Source organism: Lasioglossum baleicum, chromosome 17 (assembly GCF_051020765.1).
Source record: "Lasioglossum baleicum chromosome 17, iyLasBale1, whole genome shotgun sequence".
Taxonomy (NCBI): domain Eukaryota; kingdom Metazoa; phylum Arthropoda; class Insecta; order Hymenoptera; family Halictidae; genus Lasioglossum; species Lasioglossum baleicum.
In genome coordinates, this window is record NC_134945.1 from 5,966,283 (window position 1) to 5,983,242 (window position 16,960).

General features: G+C 41.9%; 1 protein-coding gene across 9 annotated transcripts in view; it reads right to left on the bottom strand.

The window, feature by feature from the left end:
* Hr3 (nuclear hormone receptor 3 ROR-beta) overlaps nt 1–16,960 on the bottom strand; it is a 179,198-nt gene that overhangs the window by 87,070 nt on the left and 75,168 nt on the right. Inside the window, exon 2 of one of the 9 annotated variants that reach the window (XM_076441956.1) lies at nt 574–1,973. The exons of 7 other annotated variants lie outside the window; for them this stretch is intronic. In XM_076441956.1, the coding sequence (XP_076298071.1) occupies nt 574–697 (124 nt within the window). In that variant the 5' untranslated portion in view covers nt 698–1,973. Of the gene's footprint in view, nt 1–573; nt 15,425–16,960 lie in introns of those variants that run through there. One more of the 9 variants, XM_076441957.1, reaches the window with a different exon arrangement.

The following is a 16,960-nucleotide window of genomic DNA, read 5'->3' on the forward strand; positions in this document are numbered from 1 at the left end:
TTTTCGAAAATATTTAGTAAGAACTGTCAAAACTTTTTGAAGGGGGCTGGGAGCAAACGAGGCTTGTCGCCAAAAATTCTACAATTTTGTTCCCTTTCGGAAACGAGATAGAACTTTTCAAAAACCGGATGTTTGCGAAGATACGTTCGTATTTTGCAACGGTGAACGAAAACAGAGAAGAATGGAAAAAATATACACGTGGCCATTGTTGCAGGATCAACAAATAAAAATGTCCTGATTCAGGGGTAACGCCTGCCTCAAATCGAAAAGTCCAGGTACACGGACGAACACAATCGCGCATGAATAGAATTTCAGTAAACCACGGGACCGCGTTGTTATCAAAAGGACGTTATGTAAACTCGGTTCACGGCAATTCCGGTGGGGGTCTGTGTATTACAACGGCTCTCCGACGCGCGAGCGGAATTAGAAAATCCACATAGTATCAGTCCGTCGCGTCTTTAAACGTCATGCTTTTTTTTCACTGTACGGACGAGATCGACAGTGTGGATACTCATCATTGTTTTGTACCCGAATACAGTATTTTATTGATAAATGTCCGAAATTAAAGATTACCTTTTATGCTCCCGGACGAGGTGTGAGGTGTCTGCGGTGCGTGCGAAGTCAAAGGTAACGGCGAGCCCGAGGAGGTCGCGGAGTGTTCCAGTTTGGAACTCACCGCGCTCCACATCTCGAACATGTTGAACGCCGTGGTGATGGCCTTTCGTCACTTCCAGGCTGCTACTCCCGTAGGTGACCCGGCGGCGGCAGCGGCACTCTTTCCCGATTCGCCGTAACATCCGCTGCGGAGCGCCGCGACGCCACCCGAAATTTACTGCGTTTTTCCCGTGTTGTCTGAAGCTCTCGATTCTTCTCTTTGTCTCCCCACCGATTTCTGTCCACAAGCTCACTTCTCGCCGACTATCTTCGTCTGTGTATAATAATTGTCCTTCTCTCTCTCTCTCTCCTTTAGAATTCTTACTACCGTTCACGTGTGTACACTCGAATATCTATATATATATATCATATATATCTGTATATCGTAGTATATCGCTATTCAAGCCACGTTTCACTTTGTACAACGGTTCATCTCTCTCAGTCGGTGTGCTTCTAAGATTTATTATCACTTCGTTCCGCTTACCGGCTACTACCTCTCGATCGCTTCATTTCTCGTTTCTACGGGTATTGTCGAATCGATGCTAAATCGTTTAACAAAATTATTCGGAAATTTCTTCTCCTTTATACACGGATCTCACGCGATCATGCTTAAGTTTACGCGGCGCACGTATATGTATGGTATCTACGGGTGTGTGTTTTATATATCGATGCTCGGAAACTTTTTCTTTCTTTTTCTCTCGCATAGATTCGCTACGGATTATTATTTACTTTATTAAGCTCGATTTTTACGCACTTTTAACACCGGCACTTGTTTCTCTCCTCGGCTAAACACTATACTTCGATTTCTTCCGTGTACTTGTTGCGTGTGTCTGTCTCTCTGTCTGTACGTGGTGTGTGTATGTTTTTGTGTGTGTGTGTGAGAATACGTGTGTATTCGCGTACGTGTACGCGAGAATATCGTCAACGCCGATTCCAAACTGTACAAACTATGTACACCTCCCTCTTTCGACCGGTATTACGTTAACACCGTGTCCATCATCGTCCGCTTCCTTCTCCACCTCCTCTTCCGCCTCCTCCACGCCACCCCAACTCGCCCTACGCCACAGCGTGACACGGTTTACCGCGTGTATCACCTCGCCGCCGTTATTAGTATCGTCAGCGCCTTGGCTAATGAACGTCCCACCGACTTTGCCGGCCGGCAAGCAAGCCTTCTAGTCACCGCGAAGCCGAAGCACACCCAGGCGACTCGTCGTGATCGTCGACGTTGCGATCGTGTCCCGTACTCTCTTCGATCCCTGGGATCCGTGCACCTCGCGTGACATGGCGCCAGAGGCGGTTCGCGTTCGACGATCGCCGATCTGCAAACAGTCTCATCAGCATCTCCCGGTAAATGGAAACCCGCCCGACGTCGTTTCGCTCGGCCCTCGACGATCTTTCTCGGGAACTCGATACATTTCAATGAATTTCGCCGCTCTCTCCTACAGCATGCGACTGGGTTCGTTGATTTGGGATTTGGACGATTAGGGTACGTCGAACTACAGTCGCCAGATTGAGAATTGTGTCCCCCCCCCAATCTACCTTCACCTTCTACGACGCTATTTATTTTGAAAGTGGTCCAAGTCCATTTTCGAGGAACTTCAAACTGGCAACATTTACATTTCTACGTTCTCTTTTCATCTTGAAGCAAATTGTAACTAATATATTATATTTAAAATCATAAAGATTTTGTAAAAAGGAAATTAACTGGTGAATAGGATAATGCAAATTTTTATTTTGAAAGTGGGCAAAGTCCATTTTCAAGAAAAATCAAGCTGGCAATTTTAATATTTATATTTCTACGTTATCTTTTCATCTTGAAGAAAATTGTAACTAATATATTTAAAATCGCAAAGATTTTGTAAAAAGGATATTAGCTGGTTAATAGAACGATACAAATTTTTATTTTGAAAGTGGCCCAAGTCCATTTTCAAGGAAAATTAAACTAACAATTTTAATATTTGCATTTCTGCGTTATCTTGTCATCTTGAAGAAAATTGTAACTAATATATTTAAATCGCAAAGATTTTGTAAAAAGGAAATTAGCTGATTAATAGAATGATTCAAATGTTTATGTATAGAACCCTTTAACAAGGGTAGTTTATTGGGTAATTTGAAGCTATTGCGGATTATCTAATAACTTTAAACGCAATAAAATCATTATATCATACAATACTTTCTATAATAAACACATAGTCTATCATTATACGTTATAATTATACTGGGTGCTCTTCTTTCTTTCGCACAGTAGTGTAGTCGCGAAAGAAAACGTAAAGCAAGGGGTTAAAGTCTGCTCGGTGGATATATAAAATCGCTGACAAGTCCCGGAGAAGTTTTGTAGGTTATGTTCGGTAAAACCTGCAGCAGAAGTTTTTATTCTTGTTTCTCGGAACATGTCAGAACTTTGAATATGCCAGACTATCAGCAATGTAGTCGCTCCTTTATTGGAACGGGGTTGGAGAGCTGTTTTCGAAAATTCTTAAACGACTGATGGATGATTTATCTTTATAGGATCGAGGTGATCTATTTAACTTGTCTGGTGAGGGAGATCTAGTCGTAATTTTCGATTCTTCCATTCTGGTGGATCAGGATGATCGCTTTGCTAAAATGGCGACGTGTCGAATCAGCTGGAGCTAACGTCAAGGGAATACTTCTACTTCTCTTCCAAAATAAAAGGGTTGCTGGTACGTGACGACAATAGGATAGAACAAGTAGAAGAAAAGTCTGCTGCTCTTTTAGAATGAATTTAGTGAATTAGGGTACATTTTCGAAGAACTCTATGAAATGGAGGAACTTCAAGTTACCACGACCCTAGAAAATATTCGAATCTTCATTTACAGTAAGGAGCATAACTGATTCCACACACTTTAAATTTTCACCTCGGCTTTGTATATTTTTCCGCATATGTATATTGTTCTTACTATTCTCTCTCTTTTTTTAATGTAATAAATTGTGAGAAAATAAATTGCCATTTGAATTTAGATGAAAACTGACTGACTGATCGGAAATTATATTAAAACAAAATTAATTTATTTGAACACGTCGCTCGTGGAAGAGCCGCAGTTGGCCGACCACTGGTCTAAAGCAAGAACAGTGTCAGATGTCTGTTCCACTTCGATGGAAATTTGATAATCCCCTTAAAATCGTTATTCCGAGAATACTGAATTTGTTGGTTGCGTTACTATTCTTGCCGTGAAATATTCATACTGTGAAAATGCGAAAAACGAAGATGGGAAGAGGCGCTGTCGAAGAACCTGGTGCGATTGAAATTCGGCGATGATCGAAATGCGAGGCGGTCAGAGAAAGGTAACGGTTAGACCAGCCACGCGTACAAGATGTAAAAAGAGAGTCACGCGATAAGAGAAACGGAGGTGTAAGAGGATAGGGGACAAACTAGAAGCGACACACGCACGTGTCTCGGGAGATGGGTATCGTATTCGGCACGTTGACGCGTCCGTCTGCTCCGTGCACTTGTCATACGGATGCCTGACACCGTTAAATCGCGGATCTAATTAATGCGAGGCATCCCGTTACGACCAAAAAGAAAACATAAACGCCGCATCCCTTCCAGATCCGATTATCGCGACCAGTCAACTAATATATCGCGCGCAGATCGGAGCTATTTTAGAGACACGGTCACGAGAATACATTCGATTCCACTTTCAAATTCGAGATCCAGGTATTAGCAACACTTGGGCTTATCAATTATCGGTAGACTGCGGATCTTTATGCATTTGTAGCAAAATTGAGTGGATGAAATTCAAAATTATCCGGAAATTTTAAAAATTGAAGATGTTCATATATGATTTCTCCTCTGTTAAAGTCATTAAGGGAAGAAGTAACATTCAATTCAGTTTCACGAAGATCCGCAGTCTAATTATATCAGCATTCGATTTAAAGTTTAACGAGGTCAATTAAACTTTTTATATTAGAAATGATTATTTTAATTTTCTTCCTCTAATCTCTAATAGGTTGCTCATAGATTTAATTTTCCGGATAAATTTGAAAATTGAGAAAATAATAGATTGATACGAAATGGTTTCAGAGAATATTTTAATGAAATTTGAGGGGTTTAATTACGATCATAATAATTTCATAATAAATCGTAAGATTAAGGGAGTTAAATTTCGTATTAACGCATTACCGACCGGTAATTATTGCATAATCTTGAAAAATCTGTTTTTTCAATAGCATCAGCAATTTTCATTGCGAAGTATCAAAAGTCACCCTCAATAACGTCATGTAATAGATTAATTTAAGATTGTAATGTAACAGAAAATGGCTATGCCTTCTTTTGGTACGGCACGATTATTGAAATCGGTAGGTAAAGTGTTAATAACTGTAGAATTAAATTCTACAATTCCGTTTTCGTTCCTAGAGCAAGGTTTACCCCGATATTGACCGCTGTTTACCCTGCCCTCTTGACGAGAGCAAGATTTGGCATGGAATTGCGCCTGCAAACTTGTAATACCGAGTAAAAGATGAAAATCGTGATTAATCGAAAAGCAAAATTCGCTGTCACTAACGCTACCTAAGAGACAGCAGAATCCTTCGAGAATCCTCCCTTGGCAAGCCACCCTTGCAACATGCAGCCTATCAGCACCATCGGACAAGTGGGTACGCAGCTCGGTAATCCGTGGAGAGAATGATGGAAAAGGTGAGGGCCTGTTCGTCATCGGGGTCGGCAGTGAAGGAGGAAGAGGCGGAAGGGGAGGGGAGGGGCGGGGAGGGAGGCGGGTGGGTAGGGTGTAGAGGAATCAGCGGAGACGGGATTCCTCGTGACCGGGAGGCAGACCGCCGTTACCGCAGAGCCGCGGCCGATCGGTCACGACTTGATACGAAAATTCAGACATGTGCGCATCGATCGTACATTTCCGTACATGGACTGTTCCCCTTTAATCCTGCCGCGTTGCAAGTACGAGAGCTCGTGTCGAGGGGAACCGCACTTTGCTATCGAGCGAACCGAGAGCGACCACCAGCCGAGCCTGCCTTGCTTTGCCTTGCCTACAGCCAACCACCCACAACCCACCCATCCGCCGCCTGCCGACTGCACGGACACATTCTCGACAGCTTTCCGAGTGTGCCGGCCACACGTACACACACACGGACGAGAGCGAGAGACACATATCTCCACCGACAGTAGTCTATTCCGTGCTTTCATGCCGGTTCCTAGTGCCCGCGCCTCTCTAGGGCAGGGCGAGAGATTCACCGTGGAAGGAAGCGTCGCGGCGCTCTGCGCCTACGCTCACAAACGCGCAGCCTCTATGTATAATACATCTCTGCACTTTACATACCCGCTCTCCTATGTAACCGTGCAACGAGCCCCCAGTCTATACGTGAGGCTCTTTTTTTTCCATGCACCTGCATGCAAAGAGCATATGCGCGTCCGGAGAACCCGTCGCACATGCACCCTCTCTCGCTCCCTCTTTGTTCCTCCGCGTGTGTATGTACGTGTGTGCTCGCGCACGAATCCGCCTGCATGCACCGGCCAACACACACCGCGCCCGTGTAATGAACTGTGTCACCGTGATTCGTGTTAGCAGCGGCGCGCACGTGTGTGACGGCTGGTGCTGCACGCGTGTTACGCAACCAGCCCGACCGAAGTGCGCGCGAAAAAAAACTCCATCCAGCGCGCACCGCCGACCGCCCGGTGCTTGCTGTGCGTGCACTAACCTAAGCTAAGGAGCCGTATCGTTGCTAAACACAACGATGCCGGTGTTATTAGTCCGCGAATGATACGTCTGCCCGGATAATAAGCGCCGTATCGGCTACCAGCAGCGCTAAGAGGATCTCGCAGGGGTGCAACCGATGTGCAACAGACCTACGGCTCCCGGTTCAGAAGTCGCCGGACATCGGCTTTTTTCCCCTGCAGAAAATCTTGCTTCTGTTACTGTTCCTACTGTCATCTTCCTCTGCCTTTCACCTAACGGTTAGGTTAAGTTAGTACAGTTAGTAGGTTAGTTAGGTCCTAACCCTTCGGGGACCCGACTCAACGAATCCTCTAAAAGATATTGCACTGAATCCAACTGTTATCAGCACACCGCGGAAGTCTATGCAATTTTCCATTTTTAACGAGCGGCAAGCACATCAAATATCATTTTTATAAATGTATAAAGATTCGCAGTCTAACTCTAACTCTAACACAGTCAAAATAAAAATGTTCTGCAACGATCCTCACTTGGAATATTGCTAGAATTTTCTAATCCTTTGCACTGTTTCGTGTTGCACAAAAATCCGCAGTCTAATTATTATCCCGAGGCGAATTCGAGTCAGTTTTTCCTTGGAGAAAATCTTCTCCGCGACGGCTTTGTCGAAGAGTTCTCAACGAAAAACACGGACCAATCGGAGCGCGACGACAGTGGGCGGAGTCTGGCGCGGCCAATGATCGTCTTTTCGCTAATAACTCTTTATTAATCTGCTCGTTCAAGGAGCTACAACATTTCTGGACGTGTTCCCTCTCTTTTATGTCAGAGTTTGCTATATTCATACACATGATTCAATCACATTTCCACGAGTAATTTCAGCAATGTAGGTGGAATTATTTATATCAGTTTCACATGGAAAAGAAAATTTCTCTGCTCCTGGCAAGCTTTTGAAACTAGGTGTTCCATATTACCAACCCTGTGTGCATTTTAGTTGTCTTGATGAATCGATAGTTCGTATGTAGCAGTCGAGGGGATTCAGAGCTCCTAAATAGATTGTAAATAAACGATAAATCATTCCGGGCACGCTGTACTTTGTTTCGAGAGATCGAAATTAATTGAACGGTCTTTGTTATTTAACGATACGAAGTTTGTAAGTACCAAAAATGAATGTGAAGCACATTTGAGGAAGGTTAACGAGATTTGCGTGTCATATTCTCTAAATTAATGCAAATGCGATGACTCTCCTTAAAATAATTGATGGTGCCGCGAGTATTTTAGCCAGTATTGATCTAATCGTAAGCATTTCTCTCGACGATATGCTAGTTTTTATCGATCTCTGCATCATAAATGCAAATATACAAATGATGCTATGTTACATAATACTAGATAGTCGACAGACCTTTCAAATACATTCTCCTTTCCTACACGTTAGAAACATTGTCCAGCGATTAGACTGATCTCTCTGGAATCCTGATCAAAGGATCATAACATTATCATAACGCTGATTAAAATGACTTTTGTTTCAACTGTTCAAATCCTTTCAACTTCAAATGAGGATCGGAAAATTTACTTGTTTCTTGTGTTTTACTTAACATTCGAATACAAGATTTGACGCATACAACAACGACAACATCGGCAAGCTAATATAAGCGTGGTAAAAAAAGAAAAAAAAATAGGAAAACAACGGAACGCTTGAAACTCCCGGCGATTATTTCTTCAAATCGATGTGCGACGATAAAAAGATGCTAACAATTATATTACACACCTAAAATAACTTAAACTTGTACGTTGATGGTCTAGGATGACTATTTTAAAAGTTTTATTTCATCCGAATTTTACGGGGTTTGTCTTTAGAACGTACATCACAGTACAGAATAATCTGAAACGAATAATAATTTGGATTTTGCAATATCTTAATATTGAAAAATTGACTTTCGACCCGAGAAAACGGGTTTCCGCGTTTCATGAACGCTGACTTGGTCGAACGAAACAACGCGGTTTCCAATTTTCTATTCATCTTTAAATGAAGAGCCGTTCTTGGATCCTCTCAATTAAATTACGAATCCACACGTTCTCCGCGAGAGATGAACGGCGGTGGTGGTGGTGGGCGACGAGGACGTAGCAGTTCGTGAGGGTAGCACGCTCTGTGTGTGTGGGGAAGAAGGAAGGATGGAAAGAAGAACGGAAGAACAGAAGAACGGAAGGAACGAGGGAGAGAGAGACAAAGAGGGAGACGGTACCGTAGTACGGGCTACATTCTGTCGGCCCCACTAGCCCACTGACTCGATGCGCTCCTCTCTCGCTATTTCTTTCCTTCTTCCCCTCTCTGCTCGTTCTTTTTCCCTCTTCTCTCGCTCTATTCTGCGCGGCGGCGGCGGCTAGCGGATCTCCTCGTTCGCCACGCCACGCCGCTAGCGGAACGTGTTTCCTTGTAGCTGTGCGCGATCCCGTACAGGCCGTTTCATAACGAGGGTGAAGGAGCTAGGCTCCGAGCGTGCCCGGGGCACGTCAGCTCCGCCGAGTCGGTCGTTGATGAATGGAGATACCATTCCCAGTTTTATTACAGTTATTCTTGGAAACGCGCGCGAGTTTAATTTAGGCAAGATTTACGATACGGACCCGCGATCTCTTCGCTGTTTTTCTCGGAATCTTTTCGGCGGCCATTTTACGCAGGCTAGACCGGGCTTTTATTATTTCATTTCGTACCCGGCGAGTCTTGGACACTCAACTACTTTCTGAGGGAGCTAGTCAATTCAGGGGAAAATGTCACCCCCTCTCCTCGGCTGCCAGCACCGAAGCGTGTGGAACGTGGAGTGGGGACACGGACCTTAACTTGACGACTCTGCACTAAACTCGGTACGCAAGTGTTAGGAGTTAACAGTTGTTGCGCAACCGTAGAGACTCGCCGTCGTCGCGGACGTGTGGACAAACAGCCTAAATGTTTTTACTAATTGCTTGACTGTACCTCTAGCAAGCAGTACTCGTTCAAACAAATCGCGTGTTCATCTTCGAAATTATTTCCAATTCTGTCTCAATTCCATCTCAATCTGCAAATGCAGTCACCTTAATTGAAAGGGGTCATTTAAAGAGAAGCATTTATTCTGTTTCTCGAAAGCACAATAATTTTCTATCTTCTCGGAAGCAACGCAGAAGTTGAAGAAAATGTTGAAATTTGCTTTCAAGAAATGAATAGGTGGGACACAAAACTCTGGAGACATTGATTGAACTTATTAGGTGTGATATCGTACTACGTTATCTTCGACTTTATTAAAAGGATTAAGAGAAAATGCTGATAATTAGTACAAAAATATTATCACGTACGCTAACATTTTTAAAATAATTTATTAGCACGTTTCTCCCTCCATGAATTACCCTATATATTCAAACATCGATTTCCTGTACATAACCTCTCTAATGTCGAACATTCCAAGTTCCACGGTAGTGTGGTGCGCCACTATCGATGAAACGGCGTGATAATGAACCGTTAACCCCTTAAGCGGTTCAATACGCGCGAGTTTGTAGCTTTTCGCGAATATCTCCGCTCGATTGAATATTTATCTCGCTTTTTTCCTTAACCATACCCGTAAAATGTTCAATCCGTCGGCTAAAGACTCTTTTGGTCATCGTTCTGCGCGAATTCTTTTGAATCTTCGCCTCGAAAAGCATCCGATAACCGATCGATTAATTTCTCTTTTTCAGTACATTTATGCTTTCATACGGTTTGGCCGAACATTATTTAGAATTGCCTTTACAAGAACTACACTAGTCACCCTTCGCACACTCCCTTAACATTTCCGCTTCTGAAACGATTATACTAATTCCAAGTATACAGGGTGAAGGGTAACTGGTGGGACAGATTCTACAGGGTGTCTCAAAAATGTCGGAGAATGTTGAAAGGGGTGGTTCCTTAATAACTGCTGGACAAAGCCGTGGAGAACATTTTCGGAGAAAAAAAATTTCTTCAAATTACCTCGGGAATTACCCCTTTCGGGGAAGTACAACATTTTCGGGACACCCTGTGGTTGTCAGCAAAAACACTGCACGTCACAATTTCAAAAATGTTCAGTTTACGCATTGATTTGGGACATTTATCGATAAAATACTGTATCAACACGATTTTTAAGGCATTTCCTATGATCTGCCAAAAAATGTTTCCAACAAAAGTAAATTCTTCTAATGTTTTTACTGTTTTAAATCACACCTACTCCTTTTAGTCATAAATGCATTACATCCGCTATCCACCGATCAATTACTTAAATCAACAATGTCTGTTTTACTATCAATTTCACGATTTAAGTAAAACGCAAGAACACTTGTAAACAAAATTGTTGTACCCAATTGTTGTGCATCTGTCCAGTTTTCTCAATATTCCGAACCTGTTTCGCTCCGGAGGATCTGAAATATTGAGTTGAACCCTCCAGACGCGGGACGCCCTAATTATTTCGAGTGGTATAAGTTTCCCATTAGAGGACACCGAGAGAGGAGGGCCGGTGCTCCCAGCAGTATAATTTTTGTTTCGCGAACATTCGCGCTTGTGGGCCGACAACCCCGCGAGAATTAAAGTCCTCCGCTCGCGCATTTGTCGCATGTTCTAGTCGGGACGAGCCCCTGGTAACCCCGAGCACACACCGGCCGTCTCAATTTTCAAAAAATCCTAGACGGGAACGATAGAATTTCTCGAATTCGATTATCCGGCGTAATGGCATTACAACACTGCTTCGACATGGAAAAGTGGAGGCTCGAATAGATGAAATTCTTCAGCGAGGCCGAACCGTTAATCTTACACGATCTTCATTATCATTATTAATTTTAAGGTTAGCTTAGTTCTTCGCGGAAAAAAGGTCGAAAAAGTCGGTTTTTATTTTTTTTAACAACAGCGCGCCAAACCAAAAAATCTGGAAAAATTCACGAACAATACTTGTAACAATACACCGCTACTGTAAATATATAAATGTTGTCGCTCTAGAACTTCCATGCGAAATCTGCATTTTTTCGATTTCTTCGAGGTTTTTGATTTTTTACAAGCAGGATTTTCACTTTAAAAATCTCAAAAAATTCATGAACAATACTCATCATAATATACCGCTACTGTAAAAATATAAATGTTGTCGCTCTAGAACTTCCGTGTGAAATCTGCATTTTTTCGATTTTTTCGAGGTTTTTGATTTTTTACAAGCAGGATTTTCACTTCAAAAATCTAAAACCAATTGCAAAGTATGTATTTGGGTTCTTGACACGTGTCAGATTTTTCTCAGAATTTCTAAACGTCATTAACTAGGGAAAATAGGCCGAAACCTGATTTTTCGATTTTACCCCATAACTACCCTCCCGATCAAGATACAGGGGTGAAATTTTGCACAGTATGTTTTTTTTGGTGCCCTATCGAATGGCACATCGTCGATAAAATTCGGTTCAAGGGGCACAAGTCTTAACACTGCGACGATTTGCAATTAATTTAATTATTCGCCGTATCTCGAAAACAGAAATATACAACCCTACTCGAAAAAACGTTATGATTCATCTACGCGGTGCGTGTCCCACTCCGTTCGTTCATTATCACGTGATTAGTATCAGTCGGAGAGCGACGTGTAAACTCGCCACGTTTTTATTACCGTGGTTAGAATAAGCTATAATTCTTCTAACCCCCCGTCTCGAAATTTAAAGCACTCCGCAACGCAAGCGCGCAAGCTTATGGTTATCCTGATTATATCGAGTCAGTACTTCAATTTAGCAAACAGTAAATAGTTTCAACTTGTCTCGAGTTAAACCAATTAAATCTATAGTCTCGTTACAAGAGGTCTCTCGAATACTAATTCACCCCCACTTCACCATTTCAATCGTTCTCTGTGATTAATGTTAATAGTATCGGGTTTATGGATCCGTAAGCAAATGAATTCAGTATAGTGTTAGTCTTTTATTTAATCAATTATGTTACTTCGTTATTTTATTTTAATCTGTTTCATTAAATTTCTTCCTTGAAGAATATTTTAGAGCTTGCAGATTTTATCTAGTATTTATTTACCAAGACGTAAAAATGCAAAGTAAAGTGCGTTTTAACGAGGAACATGTTTTGCATAATTCAGATATTTTTTAACAATTACATTGGACAGTTCTCTATTAAATAAGAGAGAGAGAGAGAGAGTAGTTTTGCGTTTGCTATGTGTAAATTGTTTATAAGTGTATAAATTCGCAACTGAATTCCACGCTGGCACGAGCTAAACTGAGTTCGGTTGCAAATTTATACACTTATAAGCAATTTACACGTAGCAAACGCAAAACTCTCTTGAAGATGATTCATACTTGAATCGAAACGTTGAGAAAAGTTGTTTAAATTGCAAAATTGCTTTGTCTTGATTTTGGATCGAACCTATGCGCCGATAACATAAACTAATTTCTATTACCTTGCTAAATATTTAGGGATCGTATACAATTTAAAAAGTCACAAGGAGTGGAAATATTCTGGGTCGGAAGAGACGTCTAATTTTCGAGTAGAAATAGCTCCGAGTGCAAAGGGTTACGGAGAATATCATCCTAAAGAATCTGACAAACGACGAAAGAATGTGCTGTCAGGTTCCTCCGGCACTTGGCAGAGTTGATGAAAAACGAGAAAATTGATATTTGAAGATTGGTTTCCGGACGCGTGGACGACGGACCAACGCGCCGTGCCTCTAGACACCGCACAGTCCTGCGACTCGAGCTGCTAACTGGACAAAACCGTCTTTATGACTACTAATACAAACTGGGTAGATATTGGAAATATTAATCCATTGAATAACGAACATGGCGGCTCCCGGATAGCACAAAGACGTCTTAGAGACGTATTTAATTTTAATTAAAGACATCTTTAATTGATATTGTGATGTTAATATTGTGATGTTGAGATTGTGATGTCGATATTGTGATGTTGTTATCGTGATGTTGATATTGTGATGTCCAGATTGTGATGTTGGAAAATGTTGTGATGTAAGGAAAATCGATATTCCTAAACTGTCTAACTTTATGCGTGTATCACAACCAGAACTGCTATTGTGTTTGATTAATTTTATCATTTTCGTGGTCTGTGGACATTTAGAAATCGATATCAATTGAAAAAATATCAAAATTAGAAAGTTGATTTTTTCCGCAAAATGTCGTCGCGTTAATCGAGCCCACTGTGCAACGATGCGAACAGTTGGCCATGGCTAGAGGGAAACGAGCAGTTGAATACTGTTCGGGCAGCGCGTCGGAAAATCGGAGGTGCGTCTAGCGGTTGCTAATTTTACGCTTTCCACTTAAGCGGACCGCGATTATGGTAGAGCATGGGCCGCGGCGGCGTGTACCTGACGACCTCAACGCGAAAAACGCGGGTCGAACCTGCGCTAAAGCGGTCGACGCGCGTTCCTGCGGCACTTGGTAAACTATAGCCCGAGAGAGCCCGGCACAGGCCGCCGGTGCGCCGTCGTGTATACGTGTATCCCCGGGTACCACGCATGTGTCTGTGAATTACTTTCGCCCCGGGGGGCATCGCATCTTATTTAGGTCGTGTACACCGAGCGTATACTTTGGTTCTGGCACGAGCGTGCCGGCGTTATTACAGCATCGCTGCCGCGCGCTACCACTGCCCCGACAGAGACGCAGGTGACTCTCCATTCTACGCTATGAACAACGCTCTGCCACCGCTCTACGCCGCGCCGCGCCAGCGAATAGCCGTTCTACCCGTGGCAAAATCGCTAGCGTCGTTTATCGCTAGACCGTGGATCTCTACGCAAAACAAAAACTGTTCGCATTCGTTGCAGGACACTGGAGCCAAATAAAAATTGTATTCTTCTTTTGAGGATGTTCTGGAGGTACAATGGGAGACAAAACACCAAGAAATTCGAAATCCATCAATATATTCGCAACGAAAGCCATTCACGAGTATATTTTGCATTTAAAAAATAGATTAATTTAAAAAACTTTCGTTTAATTAGTGAATTTCATGTTACATTTATTTTTTCATCAAATTGTCTTCATATTATGAAAAATTGTAAGTGACTTTTGCGAATAATTGTACCCCCTGATTTAAACTTCAAGATAATAAACACGGCAAATAACAATGACAACACGATAAGATTGACGTTTTGTAACAGTTACACTTAATAGATGTTGAACATTCCTGGTATTTTGATTACAACCACGAAGCACTTATGGATTTATATGTGGTCGGCATTTCTCTTTCGGATATTTAACGAGCCACTCACTCCCTTCGAAAATAGAACAAAGATAACAGCTGTCGCGCTCAACGCGAACGGAATCGAAAACATTTACACGAGGAGACTAGCGCGGGAAAAACTACCCCCATCTGTATCCCTTCAGAACTGACGTGCATTCTTTACAATTTCCTTCGCGGAAGTATTGGCAATTTTTATTCTTATCCCCCCACTTCAATCTTGTTAATATAAATCTCGTTGTTCTCCCAGATGGTGAACGCAACAAAATGGAATAGCACTGTGATGCGTCTGTGTTTATATAGCTAGTGAACACACTGTGGATTTTATTGAGCAACACACTTAAAGACACTTTTGTGACAGAATGACAAATGAATGCAGACAGTCATTTCAATAAAAATCAACAGTCTAGTAATGAAACTATCGAGACGGTTTAACCACCCACCATGGACGAGGATTTTTGAAAACATTATCAATATTTTACTCAGGAAACTGAATTTTGTCTAATCAACATAGGAATTAAATTCGCCTGAGTGGCCATTGCTTAACCCATAAACTTGACCTTGACGTTGGCAATCGACATGTATTAGGTTGTCGCAAAAGTTGGTTTTCGATTCGTGCACATAGGAAGTACTAAAATATTAAGATAAATATTTAGCAACATTAAATTTGGAACACATTCCGACAGAAACTTTAGGGACAACCTAATATAAATAATTTGACTAAGTCAGAAAATATTTATTGCGAGGCAATAAATTGACATAACAAGCTCGAAAGATCCTACAGTAAGGAGCATAACTGATTCCACACATTTTAAATCAGAATAACTTTTATATGAAACGATTTCAATTTCTCTGTAAGGCTAGAAGAATTAGTTTAGTAAATGATATGTAAAAAATAAGTTGAAAAAATGTATTTGGACGGAATTGTGAAGAACAATAGTATGATAAAAATTGATTTTTACAACTTTTTTAGCTGGGCCTATATAAATTATAAACGATCTGAAAATTTCAATGAAATTGGTTAATTGGTTTACGAGTTATAAACGATTAAAAGTGGTAATTTCTAGTGTACCATAAAGTGGCAAGTTTTACCAATTTTGATCGGTTATAATTTGCAAACCAGTTGACCAATTTCAATGAAATTTTCAGAGCGTATACAATTTATATAGGCCCAGCTAAAAAAGTTGTTAAAATCAATTTTTACTATTGTTTCACTAATATTTTTTACACACCTTTTACTAAACTAATTCTTCTAGCTTTACAAAAGAAATTGAAGTCGTTTGGTAAAAAAGTTGTTCTGATTTAAAGCCTGTGAAATCATTTATGCTCCTTGCTGTATATTCACGGTGGTTTTCTGATATTCTTTGAACAACGGAGAAGATTGTTAGAGCAATGCTCTAAACGGACGTCCGGGTTGGTACCCAACACACCGGTAAATCCGATCAAAGATCACGTGTCCCATAGCTCGGTTCCAGGTCCAGTCAAATAATACGCGTACTATTCATTCATTTACCAATTTCTATTTTGTCCCCATCAAAACAATCCCCCATTGCTGACAATACATTTTTGCCAACGTTTTTTCCACTCTTCGAACATCCGAAAAATTCAATTCCTCATCTCTGAATTTTGTTTTACCTCCCCAATCGATTGAAATCGACATCCCCGTAGCGGTTGTTTAAATCGCGAAGAAAGAAAAAGGTCGCAAGGAGCTTGAGACGAGTTTTTAGCCAAAAAGTTGCGAACAAGCATGCAGATACATTGTTCAATGAATTTCAACATTGTGAAATTCATTCAGACAAGATCAACTGCTGTTTACAAACTATTCGACTGATCCGAAGTTGACAACCCAAATCTGTTCTAACCAGGTGTAGCAAAAACGAGACAGTCCTGGAACTTTCCGAGCAGATACCGTTGCTAAACCGTGAACATCTTTCCCGCGATAATTTCATAATTGCGAATAAATCAGCGAGCAGTCGTTCGGCTATGTTAATTGCAAAAGTTCGCATAATTCTGTCGCGAGTTTCCAGGAAAAATGTGAGTGGAGAACCCGCGCTTTCTCGTTCGCCAGCGTGCACCGTGCCGAGTACATACGTGCTCGCGCGAGTCGAGGCAGTGCAGACCGGTGTGCCGTATTTACAAGCACATGCTACCACACGCGCGACGTAGGTATTACTTAATAATATCCATAACCGGGAGGTAAATGGTAGAGTGTGGGCGAAAGACAGAGCGGCGGAGCGCGCGAGTAAGAGCGAAAGAGTCAAGGCGCGGCGCGGTAGCCGGAGCAATACGCCATGCGCCAGCAGAGAAAACAGGGGGAACACATTCAGCTGCATGAAAAGCATCGCGGAGCCTCCGAAAAAGGAAAAATAGATGACCAGAAGAGCGAAAGGGAGAGAGAGAGAGAGAGAGAGAAAACGAGAACGCAAAAAGAAAAAAAGCGCCCGGGAAAAGAGGACGCGAGAAGAAGTCTGCTTCC